The sequence below is a fragment of the Lonchura striata genome, chromosome 14, assembly GCF_050655825.1.
Source record: "Lonchura striata isolate lonStrDom1 chromosome 14, ASM5065582v1, whole genome shotgun sequence".
NCBI lineage: Eukaryota > Metazoa > Chordata > Aves > Passeriformes > Estrildidae > Lonchura > Lonchura striata.
Genome location: NC_140716.1, coordinates 16,536,682 through 16,553,361, shown reverse-complemented (window position 1 = coordinate 16,553,361; position 16,680 = coordinate 16,536,682). Strand labels below are relative to the sequence as shown.

At 41.4% G+C, this 16,680-nt stretch overlaps 1 protein-coding gene and 1 pseudogene across 8 annotated transcripts in view; one reads left to right on the top strand and one right to left on the bottom strand.

The window, feature by feature from the left end:
- The window catches only part of CRAMP1 (cramped chromatin regulator 1), a 49,265-nt gene that overhangs the window by 12,766 nt on the left and 19,819 nt on the right, over positions 1-16,680 (bottom strand). For 5 of the 7 annotated variants that reach the window (XM_085591810.1, XM_085591808.1, XM_085591806.1 and 2 more), the window contains exons 7-13: positions 9,954-10,039; positions 9,146-9,269; positions 7,974-8,055; positions 5,681-6,940; positions 3,262-3,436; positions 893-1,074; positions 152-226 (exon numbers count right to left, since the gene is read on the bottom strand). In XM_085591810.1, the coding sequence (XP_085447936.1) occupies positions 152-226; positions 893-1,074; positions 3,262-3,436; positions 5,681-6,940; positions 7,974-8,055; positions 9,146-9,269; positions 9,954-10,039 (1,984 nt within the window). The remainder of the gene's footprint in view (positions 1-151; positions 227-892; positions 1,075-3,261; positions 3,437-5,680; positions 6,941-7,973; positions 8,056-9,145; positions 9,270-9,953; positions 10,040-16,680) is intronic. The other 2 variants (XM_085591807.1, XM_085591809.1) reach the window with 1 other exon arrangement.
- LOC144247168 (lysosomal dipeptide transporter MFSD1-like) overlaps positions 1-16,680 on the top strand; it is a 54,467-nt pseudogene extending 37,787 nt beyond the window's left edge. The window contains exon 8 of the transcript XR_014958508.1: positions 1-16,680. This exon is cut by the window's left edge and continues 31,485 nt beyond it. The product of XR_014958508.1 is annotated as a lysosomal dipeptide transporter MFSD1-like (transcript).

The window sequence follows — 16,680 nt, the reverse complement described above, 5'->3', positions numbered from 1 at the left end:
AAGAGACTGAAATGTTTGTTCCTTCATAATTACATCTTTATATCTCCAGTGGATGCATGAGGGAAATTCAGGTTTTTTTTTCTTCTATGCAAATTACTACAGCCTTACTGATACTCAGGGAGCAAAACAGGCATTTGCACATTGCTCTGACCTGTACTACCAGTGGCTTCCGCAAGTGCCTGTTCCGTAATTTCCTGGGCTTTGGAAGGAAGAAGTCCGACTGCATCTGGACAACAACAGGAAATTAATTACAATTATTTTAAGCATCCAGACACAGAATAAATTACATCCCACAAATTCTTATTTTCAATAAAGACGAGTTAACAGTTAACTAAAATACTATGTTTTGTTTCAGATAGCACAATATCCTTCCTGCTAGAGTCAGAATTTTCCACCAAGAATGTATTTTTTCTTCTTTTTTATGGAGATGAAGCTTTGTCCCAAAAAAGCCATTTCATTACCAACTAGTTTGGCTTCCTACAAAATTCTTACTGAGATTGTATACATAAAAATTAGAATTTGACTTATATACAGCAATGAGGATGTGTTAAAATTAGCTACACATCAGAAGGGGATAGGTTTTTGCTAAATCTGGCACAAATATTTGCTGGAGCAACTTAATTAGACAGCAAGTAAGTGTAATCAGGCTGTGTGATGGTATTCAGAGTTGAATTACCTGAATTACCTGAACAGGTAATGTCAGTTCAAAGCACAGTTACATAGTCAAAATCTCACTCATCTCATTTAATACAATGTTAAACTTAAGCATGATAAGAAGCACTGCTTCACAAGGCAGCCCATACTTTCTGAGGAATTCAGAATGCCTGTGATACCTCCTGGAAGCTGGCTCATGCACACCATGCTGCATTTTCTATTCAGTCATCTCACTTACACTGATGGTGTCCAGGTGCTGCCGGAAGGTCAGCTCTGCTTCCTTGTTGGGTAGGAACAGTTTCCCATGGCGGCTGTTGGGAGGCAAAGTTGTAGGGACTGCAAACAGTCCACTGTCAGCCTCAGTGCTCCCAGAACTTGAAGGACTAGCCACCAAGAGAGGTCTAGGGAGGTTTCTCAAACCTGTAAGATTTTAACAGCAATTTAAATGAAATAAAGTGAAAACAAAAAGGAAATAACTCTTTAGTAACTGAAGGATCATAGCGAGCTGGGACTTCAGGATTTAGGCTTTGTCAGCAGCTGTTTCTAAAATCAGGAATTTCTCCATATTTCAGTTGTCCCACCTGCAAACTGACAGTATGTATCTGCTATGAATACCACTAATATTCACTTGCTTTGCAATTCTTGGAAGTATGGGATTAAATGTAATTTTACACTACTTAAGAAACTAGAATTGAAGCCCTGTTTTCAGCTGCACATACACTGTGATAATCAGTTTATCTGTTCATCTTGTAGGCATACCTGAGGGCCTATCTCAGTAAACAAACTATATCTACCATTTCTTATGTGGGGAAAGATAATACAAACACAGAGCCATTTTACAGTGTTTATGATTTATTTACACTCCCCACCCCTTCTTTCCCTATAGTAATTTGAAGTGCAACCCAAATAAAATCAATCTGGTGATGGAATGGAGATCAATTTACCAAAATACCTTCCCAAAGATGGACTTCAAAATACATTTGGCATAGTGAAATAATGGTAACTTGTCTGAGTAAAACTTCCCCATTTATGTTTAAGTTTAAAAAATTTGCTAGGATTTCCATCTGCATGCAGCCAGCTTGGATGAAAGCCAGCATCATTAGCCTGTCACTCTGAGCCAAGATCCACAGAGGTGCTTTAACAGCACCAGTTAACCGAGTTAACCTGCTCCAGGCTGTGAAAAGGATTGCCTAAGAATCACAGCTGGTCCCAGTAACCCCAACACCATCACAAACTTTCCTGAAGTCATAAACCTTTGGTGGAAAATGCAATTTTGGGCTGAAACACAGAACCAAAATTCTTGGTGTGCGTGGTTGGGGCTCACAGGTTACAGCCGCCATACCGCCTATTAAAGAAAAGGCAATTCATAATCATTCTCTATCGCACAATCATAGAATCACGAAACTGGTTTGGGTTGGAAGGGACATTGAAGCTCATCTCATTCCGCCCCTTGCCATGGGCAGGGACCCCTTTCACTATCTCAGGTTGCTCCAAGCCCCATCTAACCTGGCCTTGAACACTGCCAGGCACCCAGGGGCAGACACAACTTCTCTGGGCAATTGTGCCAGGGCCTCACCACCCTCACAGGGAAGAATTTCTTCCTAATATTTAATTTAAACCTATAGTGGCAGGATGGCACAGAAAAATTTCAGTAAGTATCTATCAACAGATTTTACACTGGGCATCTACTTGCCTGTTTTGTAAGCTGATATTGTCTTGAGATCTCACGCCCTGTGCCAGTCAGCATGTACTGGTTTAGGCTGGGAAGGGGTTAATTTTCTCTAGTGGCAGTTTTGAATTTGCGTTGCAAACAGTGCTCACAACTCAGGGATGCTTTAGTTACTCCTGAGCAGGACTTACACTGGTCAAGACCTTTGCTGCTCCTCACCCCACACTGCCAGTGAGGGGGCTGGGGATGCATGAGGAACTGGGAGGGGACACAGCCAAGACAGCTGATCCCAGCTGACCACAGTGATATTCCACACCATGGGGGGGTCAGGCATAGCATAAGGAGCTGGGGGAAGAAGAAGAAGGAAGGGGGTGGACATTCAGAGGGAGGGTGTTTGTCTTTCCAAGTTACTGTTACATACGATGCAGCCATGCTGTCTTGGGGATGGTTGAACATCTGCCTGCCCAGGGGAAGCAGGGAACAAATTCCTTGCTCTACTTTGTATTAATGGTGTTTACTTCCCCTAATAAACTGGTTTTTTTTCAAACCATGAGTTCTCTCAGTTTTACTCTTTCAGTTCTCCCCCATTCCACCAGAGGGGTGTAACTGAGTAGATGTATGGGGCTGAGTTGCTAGCTGGGATTAAACCATGATACAGCTCCCAAAAAAACCCCAAGCATCTTCTCTAAGAGTGACTAACGGGAGTTACTCTGGATTGTGAACTGCATATACTGATGTGCATTGTTATTCAAGATTCAAAGCAGCACTGGACTTAGGACAATTCTAAAGCAAATTAGCACACACCAATGTTCTCAGACAGTGGAGCTCCTAAGAGTAAGAGCACTTCTCCTTCCAGTGTTCCATCTCTGGGAAATTCTCATCATGGTGTGAGTTATTAATAAGTTGATTTCATCAAGTGGATTTTTAGGAATACTCACCTGAGGAGCTGGAAGCAGCACCAGGAGAAAAAGTCTTGTTGCGAAGGGCAGACTGATTCCGTGCACAGCCTGGACTCCTGGTATTGATGGCAATCACCTTTCCGGGGGGAGTCAGGGACTGCTCCTCCTGAGCAGGCTTTATAGGTGATGTGGCAATGGAGCTCATCTCAGGCATCTGAAAATGCACATTAAATGAATATTTTGTGCTGGTACAACAAATGTATTGGGAAACTCACTGTACTCAGGAAGACTTAAAATTAAGATTTGACATACTACAATACCTTAAAGCACTCTAAGCAATATCTCCTAGTGGGTGTGAGGGGTAGCTGAAATTACCTTCTTGCCCATTTAGCATTGCTGGATGTCACCCATTCAATATATTAATTTATGTTACAATCGGGTTAACACTTGACAAGCTTCATGCAATGTACTGTATCACCACAGGATAGAAAGAAAGAGAAGAAAAATTGTGTTGGTTTTAACTCAGTGCAAAGCTATTTTTTGTAACTCCACACAGAGGGCTGCTCTGGTGAAAAATACATCTGGACAAAAACATTTTAATTCTCTCTTAATTCTAATCAAGTAGAGTTTTGAATTTTTTCCCTTCCCTTGTCTTTCACACTGTAATACAGCACTAACGAGACACATGCCCTTCAATAATTTTAAAGGCCTATCCAGTTGTTTCATTAAGTTCTTTAAACTGTTTTCTGGAAAACCCTCCCTTTTTAAGGAATCTATATGCAGTCACAGGCTTAAAATTACACCCTCTGCTCAACTACAACGGCACTTCACAGTTTGTTTTATGCTGATGATTTTGATTTAAAGGATGAACCACAGCACAGCTGGCTGCTTTGGCCATTACAGATTATCTGGAGAAAACAGCAGGCATGCACACAATCAATCCTTCCTCTTAAAATATCCTGTGGCAAAAATATCATAGTTCCTGTCATTATTTTAAGAAATGCAACTTTCAAGACATCTACAGTGCTTTCAGTGAGGCAGTAAATATCTTCCTGGTCTTTGCACTATCAGTGCCACAATGTTCATGCTTCAAGGAGAGTATGTTTTTCCGAAAAACAGTGAGAATAAAGTGGTATTTGAAAAATGAATGATTGTGTTCCTTTTTTTTGCTGGAATGTACAATATGGTACATATCCTTAAAGAGCTCCTTTATTGTTCAGTAGTACTATGCTACTGTAAGACAGCCGAGAGTGTGAAAGTGACAGAAAAACACGTGCAAATCCTAACTGCTGGTTTCTCCTCCTCTTCAATTCCTTTTCCTGCAAGTCTCAGGGATGTCCTTCTTTATAGTTTGTGATTGTTTCATCATATCATGCCTAGCTATCACCTGTGTCACCAGAAGTAAAAGTAGATGCTAAAGAGGAGACTGTATTCCAGATCTGTGAGATGTCAGATGTTTAAATTTTGCAGTTTAAACAAAGTCTATATCTGGAGCTGCATCTGAACAAAGACGGGTTTAAATTGATAAAATCCTGCATTCCATGTCTGCAGAATGATAATCAAAAGGAACTTTGAAGGAGGTTAAATCACCAACAAACAAGGATTAAAGAACTGTGTGTTTGGGAACAGTGATGCATTTGCATCCTGGGTGGAACTGAATCTTTAGTTCATCATATCTACCACAGGCATTTAAGCAGATCTGCTGAACTCTGTGTCTTTTTAAAAGATGTTTTACTGAGTTTCAGTTGCCTGCACTAGGTGGAATTGGCTACCCAGGTATCACTGGGGCAAATCTTAAATACAAGTTTACAAAGCACAAGAAGGAAAGCAAATTCAATTCCCTAAGGTCTGTCTAAGGACTGGGACTGTTGAACAGCTATCTTAGAGTCTGGGAACTTTTACCCAAATCAACTGTGACAGGCACAGTTCTGTTGACTCTACTATTCTGAAGAAATACATTCTTTTCACTCTCACACTGTGTAATTTGAACTGCATAAACACTGAAAATCAATGCAGTTTTCATGTGCAATATTAACCTCATCCAGGCTCCATTTCCCACAAAAGGCTGGCTTAGATGATCTTCCAAGGCGCCTTCCAACCTGGGCTGTTCTAAGGTTCTGTGAATCTGAGAGATAACAGAAGGCACCTCACCTCATAACTGATCTTTTGAGTAGTCACTGGATGTCACAAATGTAGTCACTAGTCACAAATGTTCACTGGAACACAAATTAAACTCACAGCAAAACAGAAGCTAAAAGGCAGTGTAAAAAGCATAGTGAAGCAAAGTCCACTCTGTAGCCAGCTGTCTTGTGTTGTGGTTTTTGTATAATTTAAACACAGGAATCTCCAAAGCTCTTGACATGGCTAGTTACTGATTTATTGTGAATGCACAACTCGGCAATTATTCCCCAAATGAAACTAGAGTTTAGTATCTGGAGCATGAACAAGAGCTACTTACTGGTTTGGGATTGACTTCAGTAGAGATGAGTCTCAGAAGGCAATTCAAGAGTCTCTGCTTGTGAAAGGTAGGACATGCAGGGACAGTACTGGACTCAGATGCATGCTCTCTAGCATGCTGGGTTTCTGGCTCCAAGACAGCCAACCAGTCATATTCCAGCTGCAGCTTGTTTGGTTTGCCCATCATGAGGTAGACTTCAGCCAGCGTAAGGCTCTCAGAGGTTCGCAGACTCCATCCTTCTTCTCTAACTTGTTGGGAGAGTCGACTTGGGTCATCCTTGAGAGACTTTGTACTGGATTGTCCCTGAGGTGGAGGTGGAAACAAGGAGCCCAGCTTCTCTTGAGAATCCTCCATTACTGTATCCATGATATCCTTGGTACAAGCATCAAGTTGCTGGCCCTGGCTGTGGCTGGCCTGAGTTTCACATCTGCTGCTGCCAGGGGAAGCCACACCACCTCTCAGCAGCTGGGAATAAGAGTCAGAGGTCTCTGCACTCCTCCTGCTTGGAAAAATCACTGGAGAAGCATTACCAATTGCTGAAGCAGAGTCTTTCCCATGCAGTTTGTCTGTGCAAGTACAATTCTCTGGGACGATTAGGTCCTGGCAGGACTTCATGTACCGTGGGAATGGATCGAGCAGAGAGAGCTCCTCCACATCAGGGATCTTGCTGCAAGCACACTCTGTGCTGCACGAGGGTAGCAATCCTGCCTGGTCACTAGCCAGGGCCTCCCTGCCCTCCATGCAGGGGGCCAATGAGCTCAGCTTTTCCTGGGGCCCTCCTGGATCCTGAAGTCCAGAAGGTGATTTCTGAAGGGAATTAGTGATGCCAAGATTTGAGGCTGCTCCTTCCACCAGGACAGGCTCTGGGGCACCATCTTCAGTGCTTGCAGAAACTTCAGCTGTAGGCTGCAAGGTTCGGCTGGGCTCTGTAGTGCTCTCTCCCCTTCCCACACCCTTACCTTCCATCCCCCGCAGGTATTTCAGCTGTCCCCTTGCTGTCCCCTGACCACTCTGTATGCCAAGGATTTGGGCAGGGGGGAGTAAGTGAGAATCTTTTGTGTTCTGTTTGCATTTGCCCGTTTCCTGCCAATGCACAGTACAGAAGGCCTTGGAGTGGACCACTCTGGCTACCCCAGGCAGTGGAGTGAGGGTACAGTTCTCCCCTGGAAAGAGATGGAGCATCACTTTCTCCTCCGAGAAGCTGCCTCTTGTTTCTGCATCTCTGGAGTCTTGAGGTTGCTGTTCTTCAAGTGTTTTACGCTAAAAAAAGATGTGTCAAAGAATGTAACAGTCGCCTTCCCCTTCCAAAAAAGTACCTGGGAGCCTACTTTGCAAGTTAAAAAAAAAAAAAAAGAAAACCTAGCTGATCAAGGACATGTTCTCTATTCAGCACAGATTGTAGTGAAGACAAGTATAATCAGAAATTAGGTCCTTTGTGGTGATAAAGACTGCAGTGAAGACCTGCTACAAGCCCAAATATCCATTCCAAACAAAATTACCTCTCCGTTTCACACACCACTGTAATTGTAAAAAAGAAAAATCCCAATCAACAAACCCCAAAAAAGCAAAGCACAACCTCTAACACTGCACAGCAAAGCAGCCTCTCATGAGTGCAACAAACTCCACCTTACACAGTCTGACATCCTTCAGAGTTTCAAGTGCTATGCCACTGCTTCTTCCAGGCTCACAAATTAAACAGAAAAGCCTGAATGAAAGGTCAAAGAAGAGGATAAAACCGACAAGTGGGAAAGACTATGTTCAGAACAGAACAGCTGCTAACTCACAAATCCTTCTATTGCATGGATCAAAGTTCAGAGGCACGGGCACCCTGAATGCTGTATGGCTCAGACAGTGCAGATACATTGCAGGTTCCAGCACCTACCTGGACAAGGTGAAAATGCACCAAGTGCAAAGATCTGTCCTTAATCTCTCTACTGAAACCAGAAACAGAATTGCCAGTTATTATCCAGGCTGTACTTGGGTCACCCACTGATAATGAACCAGACTAAGATCACCCTTTGAGGAAATTAAATAAAGGCAGGAATGTAATTTTTTCTTAACTAGCTTTTATGGGATGATAACAGAGAAGAGTTGCGATAAAAACAGAACACCATGGGATGTCCCACAAAAGCCTCCACTAGTGATGCTGAGACTTTATCTATATTTTTACTAAGCAGAGACTCATACATTAATGAAGTAGATTCACTTTTCTGATGCAAAACTGAACTTGGAATAGGAAGGGAATTTCTCCCAGGACACAGCACATGGAACAGACTGAGTAGGAAAAGGATACAACCCGCACTTCATGTAGAGCCCACTTCTGCTTCAGGAATTCAAGGAGGCTGGAGACCTTCCGATGTAACTCCACGATCATCCTGTATGCACAAGAAGCAAAGCAAGGGAACAGAGAACAGCTGTCAGCAGGAGCTCCAAGTCCTATCCTTGATGCTAGAAGGGGAATTAAGGAATAAACTGGCATTCTATAATGCCAGCACAAAGAATACTCCCAAGTGCTAAGAAAAAAATCTACAACAAAACCAAAAACATGTTATCCCACAACTTTAAAATTTAGATTAACTCACAACTGTGATAACTCATACATTCTAAAACCCTGTCAGATAAACCTGACTGCCATGACTCAAGAAACTATTTTTTTTCCAGATGGAAGAAGATAGGAAAAGATGGCAGCACTTAGCTGAACTGCAAAAGTGCAGTTCAAGTGCAGGCAAGGCATGAAGCTAGTATATAAAGAAAGAGAAAAAGGGGCACAAAAGACAAACATTCACTTTTTGAAAGCATTTTACTAAATAAACCTAATGCAGAGAAGAGAATGGATATTTTTATCATGATCTTTAGTCACTACACTGAACTGCTGCATTTGAAACAACACTCAATTGAGGTCTCGTGTTTGCTGTCCCAAGTTCTGGACTAGACGTAAGTACCAGGATGAACAGCCACTGATGACACTGAACACCTGCACCAGCAATGTTTCGCAAGGGAGAAACTACAAACACTTTCCATGCTACTTTAATCATTGGGTGCAAGTGAAATATTCAGAGCCTTGGCGCAGGCACCTCTGACCACTGTGTATATTTCCTTCTCTCTGTTTATGGTACATACAATACAAATTTTAGTAAAACTAAGGCTACTATCTCCATTTTACTTAGCCTCTGCTCTGACATTAACATGGCACAAACTACACTCATCTCCAAAGCTAGTAGCTCCTTCATTACTCAAATTAAAAGATATAAAGAACAATGGTAATCTAATTTTCCCACGTGATAAGTCATGTTTACAAACCATGCACTGATTGGACAAAGGCTTCAGACTAAGTACACTTAGGCCAACTGCATTATCAAAGATGAACTGCTCAACTGGCAAAGAGAACCCTGAAGAAAGAGGAAGGGGCTAGGATGCTGCTCATCTATTTCCCTATTCTGAGCACCACAATCAGCTCTCCATTACCTAAGCCGTGGGTTCTGGGCAAGACTCTGTACTCGAGCCCATGCATGGTTATTCCGTGGCTGCAACTCCACAGGGACCTTGAGGGGAAGTCGTACTGGTTTTTGGTCCTCTTCATCACTTACACCTGAATGGAGAAGAAGCACAAAGAGTCAAAGCAAGGACAGCTCAGTCACAACACTGTATGCTCAGTTACACAATACAAAATATCAGACCTACGTCATCAGCACCTACAGACAACTCGGGCAGGTCAGCTTCACCAGTGGAGCCTGCTTCCTTAATTTACCTTCTGTTTCAATATGTTCTTATCCTTGGACACTGTAGTGGTACTGGGGATTCCAGCTGAGCAAGCAGTGTCAAAAATCAGATGTCTGGAAACTTTGAGCAAGTACAGTATTTCTAACCTTTGAACAGCCTAATTCTACTTACTTCAGAATGAGGAAGAAAATAAAAAATCCAAAATGAAAACATACATAGCTGAATAGGAGAAGGTAAAACATTTGAAAATGTTCAGTGCTAAATACAATACTACTGCTCATTCACTAGCATCTTCACATACAGTGAAAGCAGCAGTAAACTGGTCTGGTGTGAGTATTTTCTTTCCAAGTTAGCTGGTAAGAAAACTAGGTGAATCCTGAAGTTACTGGGGTTATATGAGCAAAGAGGCCAAGACAGAATACTGTGTCCAGGACAAACATGCAATAGCCCAAATTTCCCTGCCTGTGATGGACACACTAGAACAAGCCTTCTCACTTTCTATGTTTCCAGCCATCTTCTAGAACACCCTCACGTTCCAGCATCTTTTACTCACCATCTGGATCACAGAGTTTCTTCAAAGCCCTGCACATGGGAGCTTTGATACGCAGGTTTCTGCCTTTGTAACGAACAGTTGTAGCCCTGGATATATGGAAAGGGAAGTACTTAGAGGAACCAGTAACAACAGTATGTGAATACAGACCTATCCATCTTAGGCCCTGTCCTCTTCACCATCTTCATATATGACTTGGACACAGGACTGGAAGAGATACTAAGCAAGTTTGCAGATGATAAAAAATTGGGAGAAGCTGTGGACTCCCTTGAAGGCAGGGAGGCCCTGCAGAGAGAACTCAGCAAATTAGAGGACTGGGCAATCACCAACCATGTGAAGTTCAACAAGGGAAAGTGCCAGATTGTGCACCTGGGATGGGGCAACCTTCGATGTATGGATAGACTGGGGAATGAGATGCTGGAAAGCAGTGTTGCAGAAAGGACCTGGGGATCCTGGTCAAAGGCCAGTTGGAGCTGAGTCACCAGTGCCTTCCAGCCAAGAGGGAAGTCCTTGTTCTTGTTCTGGGAGCACCAGGTCCAGCATTGCCAGCTGGGCCAGGGAGGGGATTGTCCCATTCTGCTTTGCACTGGAGTGGCCTCACCTTGAGTATTGTGTGCAGTTTTGGTCACTACCATATAGTAAAGATAATAAACTATTAGATAATGTCCAAAGGAAGGCAATGAAAATGGTGAAGGGGGAAGCCATATGAGGATTGGCTGAGGGCACTTGGTCTGTTCAGCCTGGAGAAAAGGAGACTGAGGGGAGACCTTGCAGCTACTACTTCCTCATGAGGAGAAGAGAAGGGGCAGACAGCAATTTCTTCTCTGTGCTGGTTACCAGTGACAAGAGCCATGGAAATGGCCTAAAGCTGTGCCAGGGCAGATGTAGGCTGGATATGTAGGATGGAGAAAAAGCTTCTTCCCCCAGAGAGCTCTCCAGGGCAGTGGTCACAGCACCAACCCTGACAGAAATCAAGAAGCATTAATACAATGCTCTCAGGCACAGTGTGACTCCTGGGGATGGTGCTGTGCAGGGCTGGAAGTTGACCTTGATGATCCCTGGATCCCTGTACCTTCCAACTCAGCTTATTCTGTGATCAGGGACACAGAGCAAAACACCACCATAGCTACAGGAATGAATACAGAAATGTAAGGGTCTGCAGTGCAAGTTCACAGAGCATTCAGTCTTTCCTATCACCTTTTCACTGTGGAAGAGCTACTCTTGTGATTCTCCTCTTCCAGACTTTCATGAAATACTTGGTTATCCACTCAGGGAGGGAGTTCTGTTTTATAAGTGGACCAAGATCATGTTACTTGGGTTCAATAGTGCCCTCACAGACAGCTGCTTCATAAAAGACGAGTGGTTTTGATTTAGTCTTCCCTTTATACTCATGACTCTTAATTATAGGACGAAAGAGTCTGAAGTCTTTGCAGTCTTTCATTTGGAAATATGATCACCATATCTGGCGCAGACATGAGGTCTAAGAGCTTGTGCAAAATCTGAACAAAGTAACTTTTTACAGTATGATTTCACTGGTTCAGTTTCAATATCACTAGCAGTTTCAAAGATCCTTAGAAGTCAGAGGTAATTTTTGTTTTCACACTGTGAAACTACTTGATTTCTTCACTCCATCAGTCCTGTTTTCTTTGTAGGGACATAAAAGGCAGACATTGAGCTCAATCAAATTACCAATGGCAGTATTACTCTCTAATACTCGAAGCATTAAGGATCAGCTGGCATAGAAGCATCAGGATTGAACACAAGTCCTTTCAGTAAAACAAAATAAATTATAAAGAATATTCCTATGCTGTAAGTAAAACACCATCAAGCAGGAAGAGCAGCTGTCTACAGTGCTAAGAGGAAAACTTGCAAAAGGGCAGCAGAACTGAGGGCAGACCTGAGAAGATAGAGCTGATGGGATGAGCAACTCAAAAGTTTGTTACTGAACTGTGAACTTCTACAGATTTGGAATATCCCTGGGCTGGAAGGGCGTATTTCTTTTCAATTTAATTATTGGAAACAAGAATTGTTTGAACACAGTTGGTCCCACCAAGTCCAACAGTGTAAAGTCTCTGTCAGTGTCTTCCAGTGTAAATACTCTTAGAGAGGGACACAGAAACCCTTGCAGATATCTAATCAATAAGTTAAGGCAAGGATGAAAGTTGAAACGTCCTCCTGGGCACCTCAGCCTTAGCATGAGACTCCATATCCTCTTGTATTTATCCTTATATTAAAGTGTAGATATGAGTTTATCAGAAAATCAGCATTTTGTACAATGATCTTCTTCCCTATTTGTAATCTGTTTTAATACAACAAATTATTTTCAGTACTTGTGCAAGCTGAGACTCTCCTCCTTGATTTTAGCTAATGCAATTCTTTACTATCACACGTCCCCTTGAAGCATGTGAGTGAAGAGTCAGAAATAGCATTATTATTACCATCATCACCATAATTATTATCTTGACAGTTATAACAGTACAAGTAAGAAGGGGTTTGGCGAGAGAAACATTTTTTATATTAACTGATATGACTATATAAACCAATCAAGTTTTGTGGAAATTGTTTCATCACATGAGTGGAAAGTTATTGAAACAAGAGTCTGGCTACTCAGAAGGCTCAGAAGGTTTGCTCTGCCTAAAACAGCTGAACTAACTGATCTAAGAAAAAGAAGAAAGAAGTGCTGTTGTTCATTCTTCGTATTTCCTATTTCTGTTCAAGAGCCCAGCTACTTGGTCATAAAGCATTTATTGTTGAGTCAGGCTTCCTGGTAGTTGCTTGTGCTCCATTTGTCTGCCACCTGTGCAGGTGGACCTTGGGCTGCAGGTATCCACCACCTGTTACCATGGAACAGCTTATAAATGAACATGGATCAGCATCACAGACTCACGACTCTCTATCTATGCTTCAAAGGGCAGAGAAATGAGAAAAAAAACAACCAACCCAACCAAAACCTAAGATAAAAGCCAGAAAAGAAGTGTGAAAAATATAAGTATATTATGGAAAATATATTGTTTGAAAAAAAAAGCCAAAACAAAACAATGAAACACTAAGAGGAAAACCACATTGGAGAAAACCAAACTGCAAACCTGATACCTATATGGAGAAGCAGGAACTACTGCCTTCCCTGAGCACGAGGGGAAATGGCACAGTTCAGAAGTCAGCAAGAAAAGTACACCATTCACTAAATGAAGAAACACAGAGCACACACAAACGTGAAAAACCATTAAAGACTTCCCATGCAAGTTTTCACCCTGCCACTACAAAACTCTTCCACAACAGCAATCAATGTTATTTTCATGCTTCCATCGCACATGTTTTTGAATATCCCAGCTCACTACATTCATGTGTTCTGCTTCCCCTAACTCCCTTCTCCATTAAGTATGCTTAGCTTCAAGCAATCTAGGACAGAGTCTAAAGAATAACTTTTTATCAAACTAATATAAAAGCAGATATATTTAGACTATAATTTTCTAATTGAAATCTGTAGCTGGGATGCTGGAAGAACACTATTTCCACAAATTTAGGGAAAGCACAGTAGAACAGTCAGTCTACAACAGAACTACTTTAAGCTTCAAAATCCCTATTTTCTTCTGCTACCTAGATTCTGGATGTCTCCAAATGCAGAAAAGGGTAAGTCTTAAAAAAAGTCACTCTACTGACTATGCATTCAGAATTACCAGTCTGACTTGATACTAAGAGCATAACCTGCCTACTTAAAATGGTTTGGTTTATACATTATTTTTTTCAGTTGTTATCTTATGATCAAGATTAAAATCTTAAAAAGAGTTACAGATTTCCCCTCAGCATGCCAAAGAGTTTTCCCAAGCAACTGGGAGACAGTAAAGAATCACTCCTATCCCACATTCAGAATCTGAACCAGACAGAACAACTAATGCCTGTTAATGGCTTCTTTCTTTCTTAACTTGTGTTATAAAGAGCCTCTCAGGTCGAGGGGTAAAACCACATACACTACAAGACACTGAAGAGTGCTCTGCTTAACTGGTCCACTGTTACAATACTTCTTTAATTAGGTGTTTCTTGTGCTTTGTTTTTTGTTTGTTTTTTTTTAACTTACCCAAAATTTCTGCATATTTACAAAGACATAGAGAAAATATTTGTATTCATTCATATATAGTTTTCATTAAATGTAAAGAGTGTTGCAAAACCTAAGTCAAATAAAATTGCTTCCCTCCTAAAATTGAAAAAAAACAACAGACCTTCAGTTTAAGTTTATTTAAATTAGTTACTGAGCAGTTCTGCTATACCACTATAAACCTTTTTTTTTTTCTTTTTATACATCCTAATCAATGACCTAGTAAATGTGTCGTGAAATTAAAATGCCGTAATAAAAATCTTAGCACAAAGGACTGGACAGAGAGTGATCCTGTCTTTCAGCAGCTAAAGTAGGCCAGTGCTGCCCTGAGTACACTGAACTACTCAGAACAGTTACAGAAGATGACAGAATAATTCTTAGCTCCCCTTTGCATTTATAAAGATGTAAACTGTGATCTATTTTCTGCAAGATTCTCTATTTATTCAACAACCCCTGTACCACTGGCTGTTGACTAGCCTCATTTGCCTGTTACTGACATTCTGAAGACAAGTACAGAGATGTACAACAGAGAATAACCTTAACTCCAACAGCCAAACAGGGATGTGTCACACACAGACTTTGCCAGTACTTACCAGAGTCAGTTGACTGGAGCTGTCAGGCACTCCTTAGTATCCATGTCCTGGATTATAAACTCTAGGAAGCTAGGAAGCTTTTAAGTATGATTTTCTTGTGAGTCCCTGACAGGGTCATTTGTTTTTCAATGCTCCATGAAATTAGTAGAGAAACCACAGATGCAAAACAAGCACTGAATTAGAGCATGTAACTCCAGGGTCAGGAGTCATGCTGCAAATAAATTGCCAGGTAGCTCCTCACAACCTTTCTTGGCTTTTCTTACCAATTAAATGAAGAGAATGCTTACCTACTTAAGGAACAGATCATCAGAATAATGCATGTTCCCCATTTTTAATCACTTTGGTTTCACTTTCTTTCACAGCTTTCCTCAGTGACAAGCCTTACAAAGTGCATTGCATTCAGAAGAGGAGTGTCACACTTGAAAGAAATGTATCAGGAACTGGAGAAAACACTGATTATAAATAGGGAAGAGGCCCACAGAATTGTACTATCACTGAACAAGATGGGAAGTTGAACCAACCAAGGTTTATGCAATGTGTTTCCTTCTGGGAGCTATGAGGCTGCCCTGCACGTGCAGGTGATGCAGACATCCACACGGTAATGAGACACAGTTTGCTCTTCTTCAACTGATGAGGTTCACCACCAAATGGGGTAAAGGATGCAGGAGAAAAACAGAAGCAAAAATGGGTCTCCCAGATGTAGACAAAAAGCCTATGCAAAAGCAACTACTTCTGAACTGGTTAATGTTATGTACACTCTAATTTTGGCATAGAAGATTAGTATTAATACTTTCAAATGTAAGACTCCTGTTCCCAAAATGGCTTGTTACAAGATTGGCTTTCATGAAGTAAACACCTAGACTTCACAGAAATCACTAGCCCTCATTTAACAATTAATCAGAAGAACTAAGGCCTGAATCATGCAAAGTGGTATACTGATACTACAGCTCACTAAACGTCATTAGGCTCATTTGTTATGCTTTAGTATGTTTGGATAACCCAATATAAGAAAGGTGCTCTAGTATAGCACAGTGTGACTAAACCAACTGCTGAAACTCTGAAACATAGAGATATTCCAGAAACTACAGATGAAGGCTCGTCCCAGGTCCACTTTAACTGGTAACTCAAATTTAAAAAAGTAATTTGCTTTAAGAATAATGCCATTAAACATACAGCTCATATTTTCCTAATTTTACAAAACCCAAACCACATGGGAATTTCTCTTCTAATTTAAAACCTTGCAGTTAACAGAAGAATGAACAAGTGATTCAAGTGATTGAAGACCATCAACACAAGCACACTGTACAAACAGCATCTCCCAGGAGAGAAAAGGTTGTTCAACTCCTAAGAAACTGAATTAGAAACTCCATTTGAGAACACATGAAAGGCACAATGCCAAGTATCCATATTTTGCAAGGTAAAGTCCAAAGACTGCAGCTGCTGAGGGGGCAAACTCCTGCTCCTGTCTACAGTCAAGTTTACTTCATCAATAACTTGTCTGCTACAGTGAACACCCTAAAAGCAAGAATGTAAAAGGTAAAAGCAGACCTGTAAGAGACAGAAAATAACGATTTTTCAAATCACTTTTAAAGATGGGGTTAAGGACACATCACTGCCTCCTAAGTAATTACATGCCTTGTCTTTTGAAAGAGATTTCACTTTAAAACACATAAATTCTAAAAGCTGAACTACTTTGGAAAACTTTATGCACAAATACATCAGGTATGCCCTCATTTATAATAATACACAACTTCTAACCCCTTCTGCATTCTAGGAGTACATCAAATCATAGACTGCATCCCCAAATCCCACAATATGCTTTAGAAGTGAAAGAGAACATTTGCTCTTTATGTCAAGGAGATGCAAAAGCCACTGGAGGGCTGAGGCCTCCAAGGTCCTGAAGGGTCATTTCAGGCCTGAAAGTCAAGACTTGTGAGCCCTGCTGAGGTAGCATGGTTTGGAGATGAACCCTCACTGCAAGAAGGACATTTAAGGGGCTGGAATGTGTGCAGAGATGGGAATGGAGCTGGGGAAGGATCTGGAG